Below are 18,046 nucleotides of genomic sequence, written 5' to 3'. Positions count from 1 at the left end.
TTCACAGAGCCTTGATGGAGGTTCTCTGTTAGATGAAAAATGAACTTATGTGAGCAGCAGGGAGCAACGCATGCATAATAAATGACTGTACCCCTTTGTATAAGGATGTGCCTTTATTTCCATGTATTCTTAATGGATTTTCCTCTAGATATAAGGGTTGGAGTAATTACTGACAACATTTATAAGGAGATTCTTAAAAAGGATACAGTGTCCTAGCCATGCAGTGCTGTTCTTAAGCCCTAATTATAATGCAGAAAGACGCTTTTACTACACTCTTGAAGAAAAAACGTCTTTTTCAACAAAGCTGCATGAAAGATCTTATATCACAGCCATCTGAGCTTTCATGCACTTTGATTCATGCTTCAGATGAGGTGTTTTGTTTCATTTCATTTGCATCAAGTCGAGCAAGTGCGAGATAAAAATAAAAAAGCAGCATATTTAAAGCGTCTCTCATAGTATCTGAAGATAATGTACATCCGCTAGTGATAGACAGGCTCACAGGGACCCTGATTTGAGACCACAGCATTAGTCAGGTCAGTAAGAACAGAGCCCTTTAATTTTACTTATCTCCACAATTACACATAATCTCCTAGTCTGTCTGGAAAAATAACAGGGTTTGATGATTATCCTGCTGGGAGAGAATGATTTAACTGGGAGGCTTTTCATTCCACTAGTTGTTCGAGATAAGGTGCAGTTCTCAAATGGAGGACGTCTGTCATATGTAAATGAGTCATCCCACAGGCACATTACTTACCAGTCAGGTGAGCAGAACGATTAATGGATGTACAGTGATTCCACAGCAGACTGACATCCTGCCCTTGCTACCTGTGACAAGAATTTCAGCACTCTGATATTATTTCTGAAAAGTTTGACATTTATTAATTTAAACTGCAAACTTTTCATGACACAAGTTCCCCTGACTATGTATTTCTATCTGATGTTGAAGTGAGAAAATTATGTCATCATCCAGCCCTCACTTACTTTATTTTGCAGTTGAAGGAATTATGCAGGAATAGGCCTAGTCACCATTTAACTAAAAGACCAATATTAAATCAGTTTTACTCACATGTCTCAATGTTGAGTTAAGCCAGTGTAACTTAGCAGCAGCAGGGCTATAACGGAGAATTACATAAGATGATAAAGCTTACAGTTAGGGCTGGCTCAGCTCTTTCCTCTGTCTGCCTGTCACTAACTCTTCCTGTGAGTAACCAAACAACTTTCTGGAGTCCCTGAGCTTCCTTGTCTCGTAGGTTCCTCTGGATCTCTGCCTTAGACGGCCTGCTACTGTGGACTTGCCAGACTCCAGCTGCTACAGCTACTACTATCCGTCTCACCACTATCCGTCTCACCACTATCCGTCTCACCACTATCCGTCTCACCACTATCCGTCTCACCACTATCATATCTCTCTCTCTCTCTCTCTCTCTTCATCTCCCTCTCTCTCTCTCTTCATCTCCCTCTTTCCAACCACAACTTGGTCTCAGCAGATGTGTGTCTAAGATGACTCTGATTCTGCTGGAGGTTTCTGCCTGTTAAAGGAAGTTTGTCCTTGCCACTGTAACTTGCTAAATGCTGCAAAGTGCTCTGCTCATGGTGGATTAAGATGAGATCAGACTGAGTCCTGTCTGTAAGATGGGACTGGATCTTATCCTGTCTTGATGTTGGGTCTTTGTTGATAATATAATATAGAGTTCAGTTGAGACCTGTTCTGTTTGTAAAGAGTCTGAGATAACATTTGTTGTGATTTATATAAATAAAGATTGATTGACTGATGATCAGTGCAACTAGTGGGCTTCTACTTGTGTTGTGATTGGAAAGGGTGATGCTGTAACACTTTCTTTTTCAGTCTTTCTGCACCTTCAAGCTTCCATGTTAATTTTTCAGCCTGTCCAGCTCATCTACCACAGTGCAAACTAAAGGAGGGATTGAAACAAATGTAAAGAAACAACCACAGAAGAAGAAATACACAGGACGGAAGGAAGGGCTCCAAATCCCAACTCTTAAATATATGATTACATATAATCAAGTTCTGAGGTCCTCCAAGTTACACAAAGACAATTGCCAGGTACACTGTTAAAGACACAGGTGCAGATTTGAGCCTGTTACATAAGCATGAAAAAAAAGCATTTGCAGAGAAGAGTGCAGATTGTTAAATCAAAGAGAAAGCAGTAATAATGTGGCTTGTTAACACTAACTAGTAATAACTGCTGCTGTCATGACGCATACAAATCATATGCCTGAATGGATTTGGGCATAGGTGCATCGTGATGAGCAGAGAGATCTTTGTTTGCTGTCTGTTTCCAAAAATAAAAATCAAGGACAAAAAAAATACAAGATACATGCAAATATTTTGTCTCAGCTAAGCTCAGCACATCACCTTCCTGGCAGGGCTGGAGACAGGGACATGATTTATATCACTGTAGCATAACGATATGATAGGCTCAATCAAAGGAAGCATACAGGGGTGCTGGGTTAGCTCTGTGGTTAAAATGCGTGCAGAGCAATGGTCCTCAAAGTGGTCCACCCGGTATCAAAGCTAACCTTATCATTCCCATTGAGTGCATAATGGACAACATGCAAGCCAAAAGGCCGCCTCCATGGTGCTGACATATTGTGCTGGTGCAGCCAAAGCATGCACAGATGTGTGTCTAACATGAGTCTGGTTCTGCTCGTGGTTTCTGCCTGTTAAAGGAAGTTTGTCCTTGCCACTGTAACTTGCTAAATGCTGCAGAGTGCTCTGCTCATGGTGGATTAAGATGGGATCAGACTGAGTTCTGTCTGTAAAATGGGACTGGATCTTACCCTGTCTTGATGTTGGGTCTTTGTTAATAATAGAACATAAAGGACGGTCTACACCTGCTCTGTTTGGAAAAGAGTCAACATTTGTTGTGATTTGGCACTATATAAATAAATTGATTGATTCACCTGGCAGGTCACATTTGCCCTGGATTTGTTGAAAACACAGCAAAGCTAGGGCAGATTGGAACCCTCTTTTGGTCTGTGCGTCTTAATGCTAGGTCAAATAAAAGGCAACCTATCAGACATTGGACTACAAACACTTGCTGACGCTTTGAAAGTGACATAACATGTAACATTTGCTACATGCTACATGCTACATGCTACATGACATAACATTTAGTTACTACTTTTAAATAAAGATCAGATTTAAATCAATCATTCAAGGATGCATTGAGGAAGCGGATGCTTAAAAAAATGTCAAATCACAAGCTTTGCATTTGAGTTTATTAATTATGTCAGCACTTTCCAATTTATTTTGAAGGATTTAGTGCAACCCTAGTTTACCGTCTGCTCTGACTGCTATCAAATAGCCATCCAGCCAACATCTGTAGCCTACCAACCAGCCAACTATCCAATGTTCAGCACACAAAATGATTAAGGGCACCGGATAAGGATAAAGATGTGCCGGATTCATCTGAGGCTCCCAGTAATCTGCTGTTGGCAGTAGAGCTTGTATTGCATTAGCATTATTACTGTGTGTATCAGCTGGTTACAGGATGTGGAGGACTCAGCATCTGTAGCAGCAGCAGTGGTGCTGTTGAGAGATGAAGTGAGGCTAATGGAGCCTTAACAGCAGTAATTCCAACTTTAGGATTGGCTTGAATGCCAGGCAGTGTAGGATTTTAGAGGGTATTTAAATGAGGTAACTGAGTGGTAATGAAAATATGCAGGATTTGTGACTTCCATAATGAATATGTAGGCTCAAGGCCAGGATGCAGCTTCAGATACAGACCTAATACAGAAACGTTCACTGTACCAGATTTTCAATCTTATAACATAGACGATCTCAAAACAAGTCATCGTTTTATCACTTAAAGGTGACCCCCTTTGACATCCCCCACTATCATTGTAAAGATGTAACTCTTTCCAACACTTTGCTTCCATTTGTTATGGAAGCAAATGAATGAACATAGATCTTTTTATAAATAATACTTTTCTTTGTTCAAAACAACTTTTACAGAATGCAGAGTGATGAGGTAACCCACTGATTTATAGCTACTTAAATCATTAACTGCTAAGCTTTGTGAACTCTGATTTATTAACATTAGTTGTCTTACAAAAGGTGACCAGACATACCAGTTTTCTTTTTAATTGCAAAATTCACAATATATCAATGTCCTATTAAAAGTCAAGTTGACTGGTACATCATTGACCTGATAAGCTGATCAATGCATTGCAGGCAAATAACCATGTATGCATGTAGTGCAAAAAAAGGGCTTTTTGTCATGTTTCTAAAGTGCTGAATTTTTTTCAAGTGCACTTATACTGACATTAGTGTTGGAGTCAGGGTTAGTCTAATGATGTCATACAGATGACACTATCAGCAGTTGATAGCCGAACTTCTGTGTCACTTCCGCGGTCATCTCCTCAACAAAGGGGCTGGGCAGACAAGGACCCCATGTAGGTGATACAATCGACAATAACATCATTCAACCCCACTTGAATTTTTTTTTAAATAAACTATCCCTTTAACCTGCACCTTTCAAAGATTTGATCTAAAGCCAAGTCTAAATCCTTTATGAAAATGTTTGTTTATTTTAAATTGGAGTCATCCAACAATATGAAAGAGCCAACACGTATGTCCGAGCTGTGCAATTTTACTAGTACCTGCAAGTACCTTTGGGTACAAATCATAATTTAAAAAAAATCACCATTATCACATATATTTCAATATTGGTTTTAAATGAATCACTTGATTGACCAGTTAAAACAAAGATGAAAATAAAAAAATCAAACAGTGATATAATGGAAAGGTGATTAATAGCACTCAGGCTTGCAACATCATCAATTATGCAACCTATTAATCATTGAAGGCATTAACACAGCTGAAAAAGTAGCTGAATCTCATTGCTGAAACTTTAATGAGACTTGACTTTGCTTCAAAGCACATTACAAACACAGTTTTCTTAAAAGGGAACAGTTGCATTCTTAACATCATTTGCTGCACCTGCAGTGATTTGATCATGTAAAATTGGTATAACTGATTTACAATTGCGCTCCAGTAACACACAGTCATAGAGTAAGTTTTGCAGCTGAATGTGCTTTGTGCAATTCTTTGTGTACACCTTCTATGTGCATGCTTTAAATGTCATATTGTTATTTTGCCAAGGCTATGAAGTCGTTTATCAAACCTGGGATCCCATACATATGGATGAATGGAGAGAGAGGGTTATATGGTGTCTATTTGATTAAGGAGACCTTTGACAGAGGAGCCTGTACAGCAGAATGACAGCTGAGGCTCTGTGGGTTTACACTGAATAAAGCTCATCCTCAGGGACCAATGTCTTGTTGGAATTTCAAGCAGTCTGGAGCTCATACAGCAGCACTACTGCTGCTGGAGAACTGATGAGATTGGAGCTTTTTCAGGTCACTTACATATTCAGTGTAGGGGGATGAAGATTGGGCAGTTCTTGTTTGTGGTGAATACCAAACAGAAGCTCAAAACCTATTTTCTTCAGCTGATCAGCAGAAAGATGCATAAACAAATCTGGCAACCAGCAAGGTGCTTTGGTAAGTAAGACGAAGGGAATCTTTGAGGCTTAAGTAGAGTTTTTTGGGAAATGAATTCAAACTTCAAAGTAGACTTTGAGCTATCATTACAATTAAATCAAACTAAAAACCAAATTTTTCCCAAAGCACGCAGCAATTAGAACAGTTTGTCCTGGTTTACAAAACAAACGCTTATTGCATCATCTGAACCACAAAACAGACATGTAATTGGAGGTATTTTTAGAAACAGCAATTACTAACATCAAAAAAGGTACATTTTAATAAGCTTGGCTACATTGGATGAACACTAAAAGAAAACAGTCAACCAGCCTAGCAGCCATTCACCTGGGGAGGCCAATTGCATCCTAAATACTGAAACTGTTTAAGAATAATCGTAAGACCTTTCCTTGAGGACTTTATGAGTTCCATGCTGTTTAACACAACCCTGACACAGTGATATACACACTCAGGCGATTGTTGCATGCGGGTAGAGAGGCTTGAGACAACCTGAAAAGATGTTCAGATGAGCATTTTAGGCTCTCACACAGAACTGAGGGGGAATAATATTTGGAGTTGGGCACAGGAATTGAGCACTAACTGTGCCTTGTTCACGGAGAAGAAGTCTTTGCCCGCTCACAGCCTGCCTATCCTTGCTAGACTTGCCTTCTGCTCTTTCTATTGATGATAACAGGGCTTTTTAGCAGCTCAATGGCACACCTTTACACAATACCATTGATTAGCTTGCTTGATAAACCCCCCAACATGGTCCAACTGGGAACAAATTTCTGGCCCTGGTATTTTGTGATGGAACCCCTTACTGGAAAGGCGGGTACACCGACTGGAAGCCATTGGCATGGGTAAGCTGCATTTACACACGCATGAAAGTCCTATAATCTTCGCAAAATTTGGTAGTGAGCTGAACCTCGACTTGAAACCATGAAATTCTGTTTTTATCAACATTTTGCACAGCATCCCAACTCTTAGGACGTGGAGTTGCACATCAACCATTACTTTATTTAGGATATATTTTGTGGAAGTGTTTGTAATGTTTGAGATGCACGGGGAGCTGATTCAAATGTGTCAAGAAAATCTGAAGGATAACATGAAAGAGAAGCTTGAGGATATTAAAGTTTTAGAATCAGTTCCATCAGAGATAGTCAAGAATATTTATTTCTGTAGAGTTTGTAGAGCTTAAAATTATTCCCGAGTGAGTGGCCTTCTGAAGACATTATTTGGGTAATGTCAGGTGGAAAACTTGCATCTCCTAAATGAAACTTGTGTAATAGAACTTGAAAAACAAACTTCTAAGTTTCCCTAGTGGGTAGAATTTATTTTTCTGGTTGAGGAATATGTGACTGAATGTGTATGCTAAGACACTATTTGCCAAATGTATGCAAAGACCTTTACATTTTCCTACTTTTCAGAGAATTTTGGAAGTAAAGTTATCCACTGCAGAAACAGCCAACATAAAGAACTTCATACTGAATAAAAAATGATTTTCTGATGCTATTTCAATAGATCCAGCACACTGGTTTTTCATACTTCAAGATTCCCTGTGTTCTGCCTCCTTCCTTTTTTGTTGTAAAGAACAAGACAATCCCTTGAAATCCTTGTGAGCAGAGAGTTCCAGGTTGTGAATGAAAAAGTGCCAGAGACAAAAACCCAGCTTCTGTCACCATGCTTATACTGGCGGTGGAGACACCAGAGAGTAGAACAAAGCCAGCATCCCCTCCTTACACACACATAATTTAGCCTGGCGTGTTATGAATCTATTACAAATCCTTTTATAGCATGCTCTAGAAGAATAGCCTTACGTGATAATGCGCTGAAAGGCTATCGCGCTGCAGCAGATGCCCAGCTTCAGTGTGGTGGTGAGTCCCCTGACGAGGCTTCCACCAGCTGGGTTCATTGACATCAACAGTCTGGGGACAGCCATGGAATCAGAGCTGTTTAGCTGCTGCTTTGCTGGCCTCCCTGTGGCCCTGCTTTAAGGCCATCTTGGGGCCTTCCATCTGCAAGGTTAAGACAATACACGAGCAATTCAACAGAGCATTCAGGGAAGGGCAAATAAATGTGACTGTAAACATGAACAAAGAGAGATGCAATCAAAGACCTGCTGAGGCAGAGGATTGCCTTTGAATGCATGTGATTGCTACAAGCTAAAAGTGTGCACAGATGTTTTTCAGTGAACAGTCTGTGACACCAACAGAGAGAACATTTACCTACAAAGCAAAGCACTGCAATTCATATACAGCCCACGTAATTGTGGGCAATTTGCACAAATCCGTGGCAATATTAGACACTTGGAGAAACGACTTTGTCTGTCAAGCATGTGGGAAGTTAAGTGATGAGGTAAAAGACTGAAATAGACTGCTTGGGACTAATGGATAGGTGACATAAAGCTAGAGTTCTACCTTGTCCACCTGTTGTTAGAAAGAGAAAAAAAGAGGCTTCGATCAGATGTGAAAAGATATATTACATTAATGGTGTATTTTCTTTGTGCAATTGGATAATAAACCAAACAGGTCCCTTTGGACAAAGTGTTGTCTTTTGACAGCAGGTTAGGAGAATGCGCCTGATATTCATCAAACTTCTCATACACACTGTTCTTTGAGGATATGTAAATGAGTCTTGGGTTTTCTAATTTTAACCTTCAACTGCTCTTACATTGCATAACCAAATCATTTACCATTCACTTTCACATATGTACACATTTGAGGGTTGCAACCATGTATTTCTTTGCAGAAAGTTATTAAACAACAAATTTCGTCCTGATACACAGAGTTTAGACTTGCAAAACATTGTTAAAATCGTATTCACCTTAGCCACTAGAGATATAAAAACTGTTTAAATGTAAAAGTGCCTTCACTTTCATTCCATTAATGTATTGACTGACTGAGTGAAAGTGTAAGAAATACTCTAACATATTTTGTAGTTTTCTGATAGTGCTGAACTTCTTCTTATTTTGTGGTAATTATATTTTATACTAGAAAAGAGGTCAAAGTAAGTGTTCCATCACATGTAAATACATTTGGGGCATAGACTGTATAAATAATGGACGTAGTATCCGTGACGTCACCCATCTGTTCGTGAGCGCTGTTTTGAAGCCGATCGTCGGCGGGAGCCATATTTGAAATGCTGAACTCAACCAAACTTAGTGTGAGGTAAAGAGGTGGGGTTTGAGCCTCCTAGCCAACAGCTATGTGTTCCTGCCTGTTAATCAAGTCAATCGTGTCCTTATTTGTGCAAAAACTCCTAATCTTAATATCTTCTGAGCTGTCATGTGAGGAAAAATGTACCCCCCCGTACAGTGTGTGCCGATAGAGAAATTACGCAGACCGAAGCCATTTTTTTCAAACCAGGCTGTAAACATGTTTATTAATGCTGCAAAGATCGTCTTTTTTTAATTGGTGTCTGTGTGGTTTCCGGTGTTTCTGCAGCCAGCCTCAAGCGGATGAATTGCAGTTTATAAAACTTACGCATGGGCTTCATATTTTGACACCGGAGGTTGCTGCTTGATTTGGGGTGGCTGTGTGTAGGCCTGCATAAAATAAGAGTAGTTTATTGATCTGCTACAGTTTTATTATGACTGTTTTAAAGCAAGTAAACACAGTATCACACCAGTCACAGCTCTGTCCATTGATACTGTACATCTATTTAATATCCAAACAACATTTACAAGAGTTGCTCCAAAGTAAAATCCTGCAGGTCGGCTTTGCTCAGGTACTTGACAACTGTGTAAAATGGAATTGGTTGTGTGTCAGCTATAACAGCTCATCAACATCGAGAGCCTTCAGCATTTCAGAGTGAATCTCAGTATCTCTTGCTCCATGCCACTTCAGAGCTTTTTAACTTCTACTGTGACCTCTGCCAGAGAAATAGGGAACCAATTCCCCACCGTCCTCCACCATGATAGGCTGTCTGCTCCACTCACAACTTTCTCAAAATGGTCCAGTTCCCCCAACTCTCAGTCTACATCTCATGGGCTTGGATTTCTTTTGAGGGAGATTCTGGCCTGAAATAACTCCAGTTGAAAATTGATTGTGTGAAAATAAGAGAAGTTCAGTAGTCAAAAAATCAATATACATTAAACTATGAGGAAATGGCATGTTTAGATCCATGCAGCAGCCAGTTTTCTTTATTATCAGCATTCTTTGAATCTGGCTGACATATTCATGGCATTTCATTTCTCATTTCATGGCAAATTTAACATTCTGTGGCCTTCTTGGTAAATGAAAACCCCTTACTGAAGTCGACCACTCAAGCAGTCGATTTGAAAACATAATGGCTTTTCCACAGAGGTTGACATTTGAGAGATACTTGTCACTGAAAGAGCACAATAAATCTTTCATGATGGACCTGGAACAAATTAAATGTGCTTTAAAAGATACTAACACATCAGAGAAGTCTTGGCATCCATTGCAAAAAAAAGTCGGGAAAACAAGAAGTCATAGAAAACATGATAACAAAAGATATTTGAGAAGCAAACTCTTCCAAATAAAGACAGAAAGAAAGTAGACATGATAAAATAAATGTTCCTGTTTCTACCTCTGTGCCCTCAGTAACAAAAGAAAACTCCATACATTAATCACATGAGTTTATACTAGTACCACTAAGTTGTTTTCAAGTAACATACATAAAAAGCTCTTCATTTATTATTTAGAGGTCAATTCAGAGTTATTCTCAAACAACTTTTAAGTTGCAAGGTTGTGAAAAAAATCCTCTGCTGATGAACCAAAACAATTCAAGTTTTAAAAATGATAAATGAATATAAAGGCTTGCAGGTTTCTACAAAAATATTGTAGCAGATTTTCCGGTGCTGTGACGTACATTAAAAAATGTTTTACTTCCCCGCTACCCTGTTAGTCTTTTACACAGAAGATGATCATGCTGCACCGATTTGAAATGGTTAACATCAAACATGGTCAATATTTACGAGAAAACGATAGCCAATAAGGAAGTAAGCTAAGCAAAAAAGGAAGCAGAACAAAAGCAGCCATAGCAACAATAGTGAGCACAAGTAAAGTTGGATGGACGTCAGAAAAGGAGGACCAATAAAACTGTAAAAAGAGTAATAAAAAAAACAGCATTCAGTGCTGTGGTCCTCACAAAGCAGTGACAATTTGGTGAAAGGACTGCCTGTTAAACTTCAGGTTGACAATGAACCTAAACCAAACATCACAAAACATAAACATGAAATTATGACATGTCATACCTGCCCTCAGAGCAACCTGCACCAATGGGCTGCATGTTGCAGTGTTACTTTAAATTACCTCTTCTGTAAAAGTGGCTTGTGGGTATACTGTCACACACTGTAATTGCAATTGTATATATTATTTTGACTATAATAACTCCACATTAATAATTATATTTGTAATAAATCTGTTTCCATCTGTTTATGTGCTGATGTGTATGGTGAGGGGAAAGGGGGGGCTTGAAAATAGGGAGCGAGAGGTAGATTCCAGTCAAAGCAGAAAGGGTCTGACTAATGAACCAAGACACTACATGACACTGTCTTTATTAAAGGAAAGTGAGAGGTTTCTAAAACATGTCTGAATTGAATGCTTATAGTTGAACGTTAAAGCTCCATATGGAACTGTCTGTTTGTGTCAGTTTTGGCACCTCCTGTGGTCAAAGATGACCATTCTTACAAAACAAAAATCTGATCATGTCTTATTCAGCAGTCAAAGATAACAAAAGGAGTTACTAGCTATTAATAAAACAAGTCACTGCAAATCACAACCCACTTATGAAAGGAGTCTTATTGTATAACAGCTCAGGTCCTGCACTCCCTCCCAACACTGCCGCAGTTAATGGCTAATAAGTTAAACACACACGCACATGACTGCCACGCAGCCAAACTGCCTTCACCTGCTTGTGTTAACACAATAGAAGATCTTATATGTGCATCCCTCTCCTCATCCTAACTTATCTTTAAAAGCATCTTTTGCCTTTATATTTTTGTCCTGCTTCCTTCAGGCGGCAAGCTCCTCACACAATCATATTCATCATTGGCCCACCCACTCCTCTACCACTAACTGGGTTGCAGAAGCCCTGGGGAGAGGGCTTTGCAGAATCACAGAGCCCGGGGCGCTATATTGCTGATGTGACGAGTTCATGTCAGAGTCAGAGGAGAAATTTTCTTCCAGAAAACCCTTTAGAAAACCGGCACTGTGGCTCTTTTCACATTGGAATCACACAGGTAGGATGACGTGAGTTAAACAATAGTCTACTCGTGTAGGGGAAAAAGTAGGCTATCAGTGCCATGCTAAACAATAAAACATTTGCATGCAATTCAAATTGAAATCTGTTGATGGGATCTGTGCAAACTCGCTGCCACATTGGCTGGGTGTAAAGACCTGGTTTGTTTCTGTGGGAGTTTGTGTATGAGTTTGTGTATGTGTGTGTGTGTGTGTGTGTGTGTGTGTGTGTGTGTGTGTGTGTGTGTGTGTGTGTGTGTGTTAAGCAGGGTGGGGAGGGGAGGGTCTGCGAGTGTCTGCGAGTGTGTGATGTGGCAGGCAAGAGACTGAGGATGATGATGATATGTGTGTGTTTGTGTGTGTGAGAGAGAGGGAGAAGGAGAGAGAGAGAGAAGGAGGGAGAGGCAGGTGGAAAGGGGGAGGGGTCTGGGGTGGTCCAGACAGTCGCTCCTTGTGTACCTCACACACTCTCAGCCTCTGCTGCGCATCATTTAAGAGGAGCCCGGCTGTCGCTTTCTCCGGTCAGTCTCACGGTCTGTGCTGCTTTATACAACTAGACCGCTTGCTTTTTCGCTTCTCCACATTTTTTCTTTTTTTTATCCTGTCTCCGAAACCAGTCGATGAACTTAGACCTCCTCACCACCTTTATATGGAAAATACGGCTCTTCAAGGCGCATTTGGTCTCTCCTACCCGAGAGGAAGCGCACGGAGGAAAACGGTTGAGGGCTAAATGAAAGCAGCCGTGATTCATGGACGCACAGCGCATCATGAGAATACTACAACTACCAACAAGGTATAAACAAAAACAAAGTGTGTATTCATTCCGTGTTATCACTGTGCTGTATCACATCGAGGATTTGTGCAGGCTTTGTGTCAGGGATTATCTTTTTTGGAGCACTTGCGGCTGGGTGGGATGCTTTCATTTGTGCTATGTTGTCTTATCGCAGCATTGAGGATGTCTGCATCGCGGAAATTCTCCCGTCAGAAAGCAGAAGCTGCTTTCACTGCAGTATGTTGCGATTTTTCATCCAACTTGTAATTTTATTAGCAGAAGGAACGCAGAATGAGTCGTCCGAGTTGGGTCTTTGGCATAGAGGGTATTTTGTGTAGCCAGGGTATGCATCAACATAGTCAGCGTCTTCACACAAATAGTAGACTGTTGTCTCTCATGCAGTGCAGAGGGAAACAGATATTTATCAGCTCTTATGAAACAGTCCCTGAGTGTTATTTTAAAGTAGCCTTCCTTCACATTTTGCTTTGGAGTCATACGATACTCTGATGCATCATTTCTCTTTGGATCTTACAAGTCTCATGCATCCTCTGAAGTGATGATGGCGAGCCTTTATTGCACTCACACAATCAAAGCTCTCTGCATCTAGGCCAAAGTGTATACAACAGAATCAAATTTCAAAATATCAAACCCAGGATGGAAAGATGTTTTATCCTAAAGTGTATTTCTTTACTTGCAGCATCCTTTCTCCTTGGTATGACATTGTCAGTTTTGCTCTTAATACCCCTGTTTACATTTATGGGCTGGAAAATACTTTTTTTTCTCCTCCCAGATGAACAAGTGGAACACAGCACAATGCTCAGACTCTTCAATCAGGCCAGACGGGGTCCTTGAATTAGATGCAGACAAGTTGGATGACAGAGAGCCAGTATAGATGTATAGGGTATGCTGCAGTATTGTAGTGAGCTTGCTGAAGTGTTCCATTTTCAGAATGATAATTATAAAGTAAGTTTTGGTGCATTTTTAACCCATAAGGCACATTTCAGGATTAAAAGTGGAGCTAATTTGAATATTAAGATGTATATTTTGAAAGCAAAACCAAAAAATAAAAAAAAGGATGCTGCCATATTGAGATACTGTACACAGCCTGTTTTTACTTCAAATCCACAGTGGGCTGCTGTGCATGTTTTTGGCAGTCAGTGTTAGCTGATTGGATGTGAACTAAAACGTGTGGGCTCAGAGCTCTCCCTTTTATCTATTTTGATTTGCAGAAATTAGGCTGTAGCAGCAGAAGGAGACACAGGAGACCAATGGAATGATTAAGTCACAGGATGCAGGGTTCACAGCAGTCTTTAGTTAAGACTTCTCATGTTCAGTTCATTATTTATCTATAAGTACCAAAGTGAATGAACTTGTCGCTGTGGTCAAATTAAATTGTGCTTAGAGCTTATATGGAATACACTGATGACTCACTATCATCCCAAAAATCAATCACAAATCGAGTTACATGATTCATATGAATATTCAAATGAGGATTTTGCTCTGTTTACATTCTGCGCTGCACTTTGACAGTTCTGTGTCTCAGCCATTTGTTTTTAACTGAACAACACACTTCAGGGGAGAATACAGAGTGTTGTTAGAATGACTCTTGTAGAAATGAAATGATAGACAACATATAAAAAAGTTATTTCTGAAAATGAAACAAAACATCTGTTTGTTCACAGGGAGGACCTGGCATGGACCGCCGTGTCTAAATGAAGTGGTTCAGCCATGCAATGCTCCTGGAAGGCAGTGATTCTGCTGGCCTTGGCCTCCATTGCCATCCAGTACACGGCCATCCGGACACTCACCTCCAAGCCTTTCCAGCTGTGCCCGCTGCCCAGCCCCCAGAACTGTGGTCTCGGGGGCCAGGAGACAGACCCTCCCTTTGAGCGGGGTGCGGCAGGTGGTGGAGGCTGTGACGACTACCCTTACTTTTCCATCAATGCTACACGCAAAACGCACATCCTGGTCCTGGCCACCACCCGCAGCGGCTCCTCATTTGTTGGCCAGCTGCTCAACCAGCACCAGGAGGTGTTCTACCTGTTTGAGCCTCTTTATCATGTTCAAACCACACTGATTCCACGTTTGTCACACAGCCGCAATGCTGCAGACCGGCGTGTGATGCTTGGCGCCAGTAGAGACCTCCTGCGCAGCCTGTACGGTTGTGACCTCTACTTCCTGGAGAGCTATATCAAACCAACGCCCACCAACCACACCACAGATAAGCTGTTCCGCCGTGGTGCCAGCCGAGCGTTGTGCCAGCAACCTGTATGTGATGCCTTTGGTCCTGCTGATGTGAATGTGGAGGAGGGGGACTGTGTTAAGAAATGTACCACCCTAAACATGACTTTGGCGACAGAGGGATGCCGAGACAAGCGACACGTGGCAATTAAAATTGTTCGGGTGCCTGAGATCGGAGATCTACGCGCTTTGGTGGAAGACCCGCGGCTGAACATCAAAGTGATTCAACTCGTCAGAGACCCGCGTGGTATCCTGTCATCCAGGATTGAGACATTCAGGGATACATATCGTCTGTGGCGCATTTGGAGGGCCACAGGGCGAAGACCCTATAATTTAGATTTGAGTCAGCTTACAGTTGTCTGTGAAGACTTCCTTAGTTCCGTTTCAACCGGTCTGAGCCATCCCTACTGGCTGAAAGGGAAATACATGTTGGTTCGATATGAGGATTTAGCCAGGAATCCGCTTCTAAAGACAAAGGAGATTTATGAATACCTGGGGCTGACTATGGATAAAAATGTGGAGGACTGGATACATGCAAACACTCGAGGTAGCAATGAGCCCTCGGCCAAACACAAGTTTGGTACAGTGAGAGACTCTGCAGCTAACGCAGAAAGCTGGCGTTTGAAACTGTCTTATGATATGGTCGAATACACACAGACTATGTGTCAGAAAGTACTCCACCAGCTGGGATACAAGGCTGTGAGATCGGTAGAGGAACTGAAAAATATGTCCCTCTCACTGGTACAGGACAAAACTTTTGTACCTTTTTTGTAACAAAGATAGTTCTCTAATGACTATTTTGATATATTTATAATTGTTGCCTTATAATTTCCTTAGTTTATTGGTTTTGTTTCTGTAATTATGTTTCTTCAAATTTGCACTAAATTTAAAATATTTTGAATGCACCGGGGGACCTATGGATGATGCCCTTTTGTTGCAGAACAGCACACTTTAAACACAAAGTACGTTAGTTTACAACTGTCTCATTATTTAGTTTTTTTCATAAATAGAACCAAGACAAGGTACTGTCTTCATTAATTTCTGGTATGCAAGCTACTGCTCCAACAGAGCCCAAATGTTGCCCTTTCTACACATGAGACGGGGAGTCAGGAGAGGTTTGGTAAAGCAGATGTTTTTTGTTTTTTTTTCTTAGACCTGTGATGGCAGAATTGGACTGTATGAGCCCTACTGTGCAATAAATAGTGAATGTCGCAGTCAACCTTTACCACTATGGCATTTCTATCCATGTGGGAAGAGAAGAATTACTTCTGACAGATGCTACGCTTGCAGAGGATAATTGCAGACAATTAATAGGCTCTCAAGTTTAAGGGACAGAATCCCACTGGATGTCACAAGTGTTTCATCAGAGTATTTACAGCCATCTGTGATAGACAAACACACTCTAATGAGAGGTAATGCTGAAATCTTCATTACTCTGGCCTATTTAGAGAATACGTCACATTTGTCAAGATGATTACACCATTCAAAACACGGATGTAGACATTTTATATCTAATACGAATAGACACTGAAACCTTCTGGTGAATGTTAATGAATTGGCATTTGTCAGTTGTATTTATTATTGCTTCATTTGTTTGTTTCTTTGTATTTGGCAGAGGCAGTTAATCATGAAACGTTTACAATGTGAGCTCATCAAAGCCTTCTCTATTTTCAGGTATAAATGATCATGCCTTTGTCATCCACATATAATAGAACATTGATTTGTCTTTTAAACGAAACAAAGATGTCCGTGTTTTTATCGCACTTTCATAAGCAGTGAAGGTATGAGACAGAAAAATATCCAGGAACAGAAATAGTAAATTCATTCTCTCTCAAGTACTATAACACAGCTCTTTTGACAGATATGAATCTTTCATGTGGAATATAAACATAAATCCAATGTGAGCTGAGCAAGATATGTCTCTGTTGAACAGGCTGCACTGCAGATTTTTCTGGGAGGTTTGGATAGATTATAATACCGTACAACACAACCATATTCAAAAAACAATCTACATTAGGTCACATATGAATAGAGTATTACGGTAATGACTGTCTGTAATCTGGAACAAATCCTCTGATCGTCATAGAAGCAGTTGGCTAGATGTTTTATCCATGTGATGTTAAAGGATAAAAACCATGGTTGAAATACAGAACAGTTCAGTCGGTGTGTCCTTTTTTGTCCTGTACTTTGTAATAGTTCTATCACATTCCATCTTTGCCAAAGGAGCAACCCAAAGTAATTTCTTGTTACTTATTTTCTAAAACAGAAAAAAGGCAATGATGTAATTGCCATTAACATTCCTGAGCTAAAGCACACACACACACAAAAAAAGCATTCTCTAAACTATTTAATAGTGTCAGAATATTATAGAATTATCACAAAGTAAATATAATTATGTAACCCCTAAGTGGCAGAAACAGCAGTGTTCTGGTAAACACCCCCACAGTTGGTTTTGATTTGATGGCATGTTTACCAGATTATACAGTGGTTAGTCTGGCAACAGTTAGTGATCATTTCATGCTGTGCTCTGTTTGTAGCAGCTTAAACTGAATGTCGGTTTGCATTATGTAGCACAGAAACTGTCAAGGAAAACACAGCTGCACGTATACAATGCAGAGTAAACAGCTTTCACAGCCCAGTGTTTTGCATTAAAAAATTGGCCCATATGCAACGGACAAAAACAGCTCTTTCTCAACGAGAGCAGGGGAAGAATTATTTTTTGTTACAGGAAAGGTCTGTTTCAAGTCGTCAACTAAACAAAATAAGACATAAAGTTGGATTTGGTCTTAAGCTTTGCTGTCCTAATGAGAGGTTGTGATACTGGAATCATTCGACAGATAATAAGAAAAAAGTTTTACCATCCGGACTTTGAATTTGAATGAATTTCAGTTTTACAGAATGTCATCTTTGCAGACGAGTGTACAGTCAAATGGCACAGGACAAAGACATCTGTTGATTTCAATGCAATGTCCACTTGTTTACCCATAAGATATAAGCCCTGTGAATGGAGCATCACACACAGACTCATCAGTATTGGTGACCGGATGTCCATTGTGATGCAGAGCACAAACCTTTGATCCTCCTCTGTGCCGAGGCTACGAGGCAAACTCCCTTTCTCCCTCCGTCTCCCTCCGCCAGTGCTTTCTCCATCATCCACCTCTTTCTTTCTTACTGAGATCTCAGGGGATTGTTCTTTTGCTTCAGTGCTCACTCTCTGTTTTTCTCTTTACCTCTGAATCTCCTGGATGTGCTTGGCATACTTTGTAAATTTAAAATAGATAAATGCTGCAAAGCGTGTTTGAGTACCAGCATATGATAACTCTGA

The 18,046-nt window shown here is 40.4% G+C and overlaps 1 protein-coding gene across 1 annotated transcript; it reads left to right on the top strand.

Annotated features, from left to right (window-relative positions):
• Nucleotides 1-12,056: 12,056 nt before the first annotated feature.
• LOC117810615 (carbohydrate sulfotransferase 1-like) lies at nt 12,057-16,891 on the top strand. Its single transcript, XM_034680528.1, has 2 exons — nt 12,057-12,501; nt 14,163-16,891. Exon 2 carries the CDS (start codon nt 14,209-14,211, stop codon nt 15,493-15,495), a length of 1,287 nt encoding a protein of 428 aa, XP_034536419.1. The 5' UTR covers nt 12,057-12,501; nt 14,163-14,208; the 3' UTR covers nt 15,496-16,891.
• Nucleotides 16,892-18,046: the final 1,155 nt, after the last annotated feature.

The sequence above is a fragment of the Notolabrus celidotus genome, chromosome 3 (genome assembly GCF_009762535.1).
Source record: "Notolabrus celidotus isolate fNotCel1 chromosome 3, fNotCel1.pri, whole genome shotgun sequence".
Taxonomy (NCBI): Eukaryota; Metazoa; Chordata; class Actinopteri; order Labriformes; family Labridae; genus Notolabrus; species Notolabrus celidotus.
Note: the sequence above shows the minus strand (reverse complement) of the source record. Positions and strands in the feature narration are given on the sequence as shown.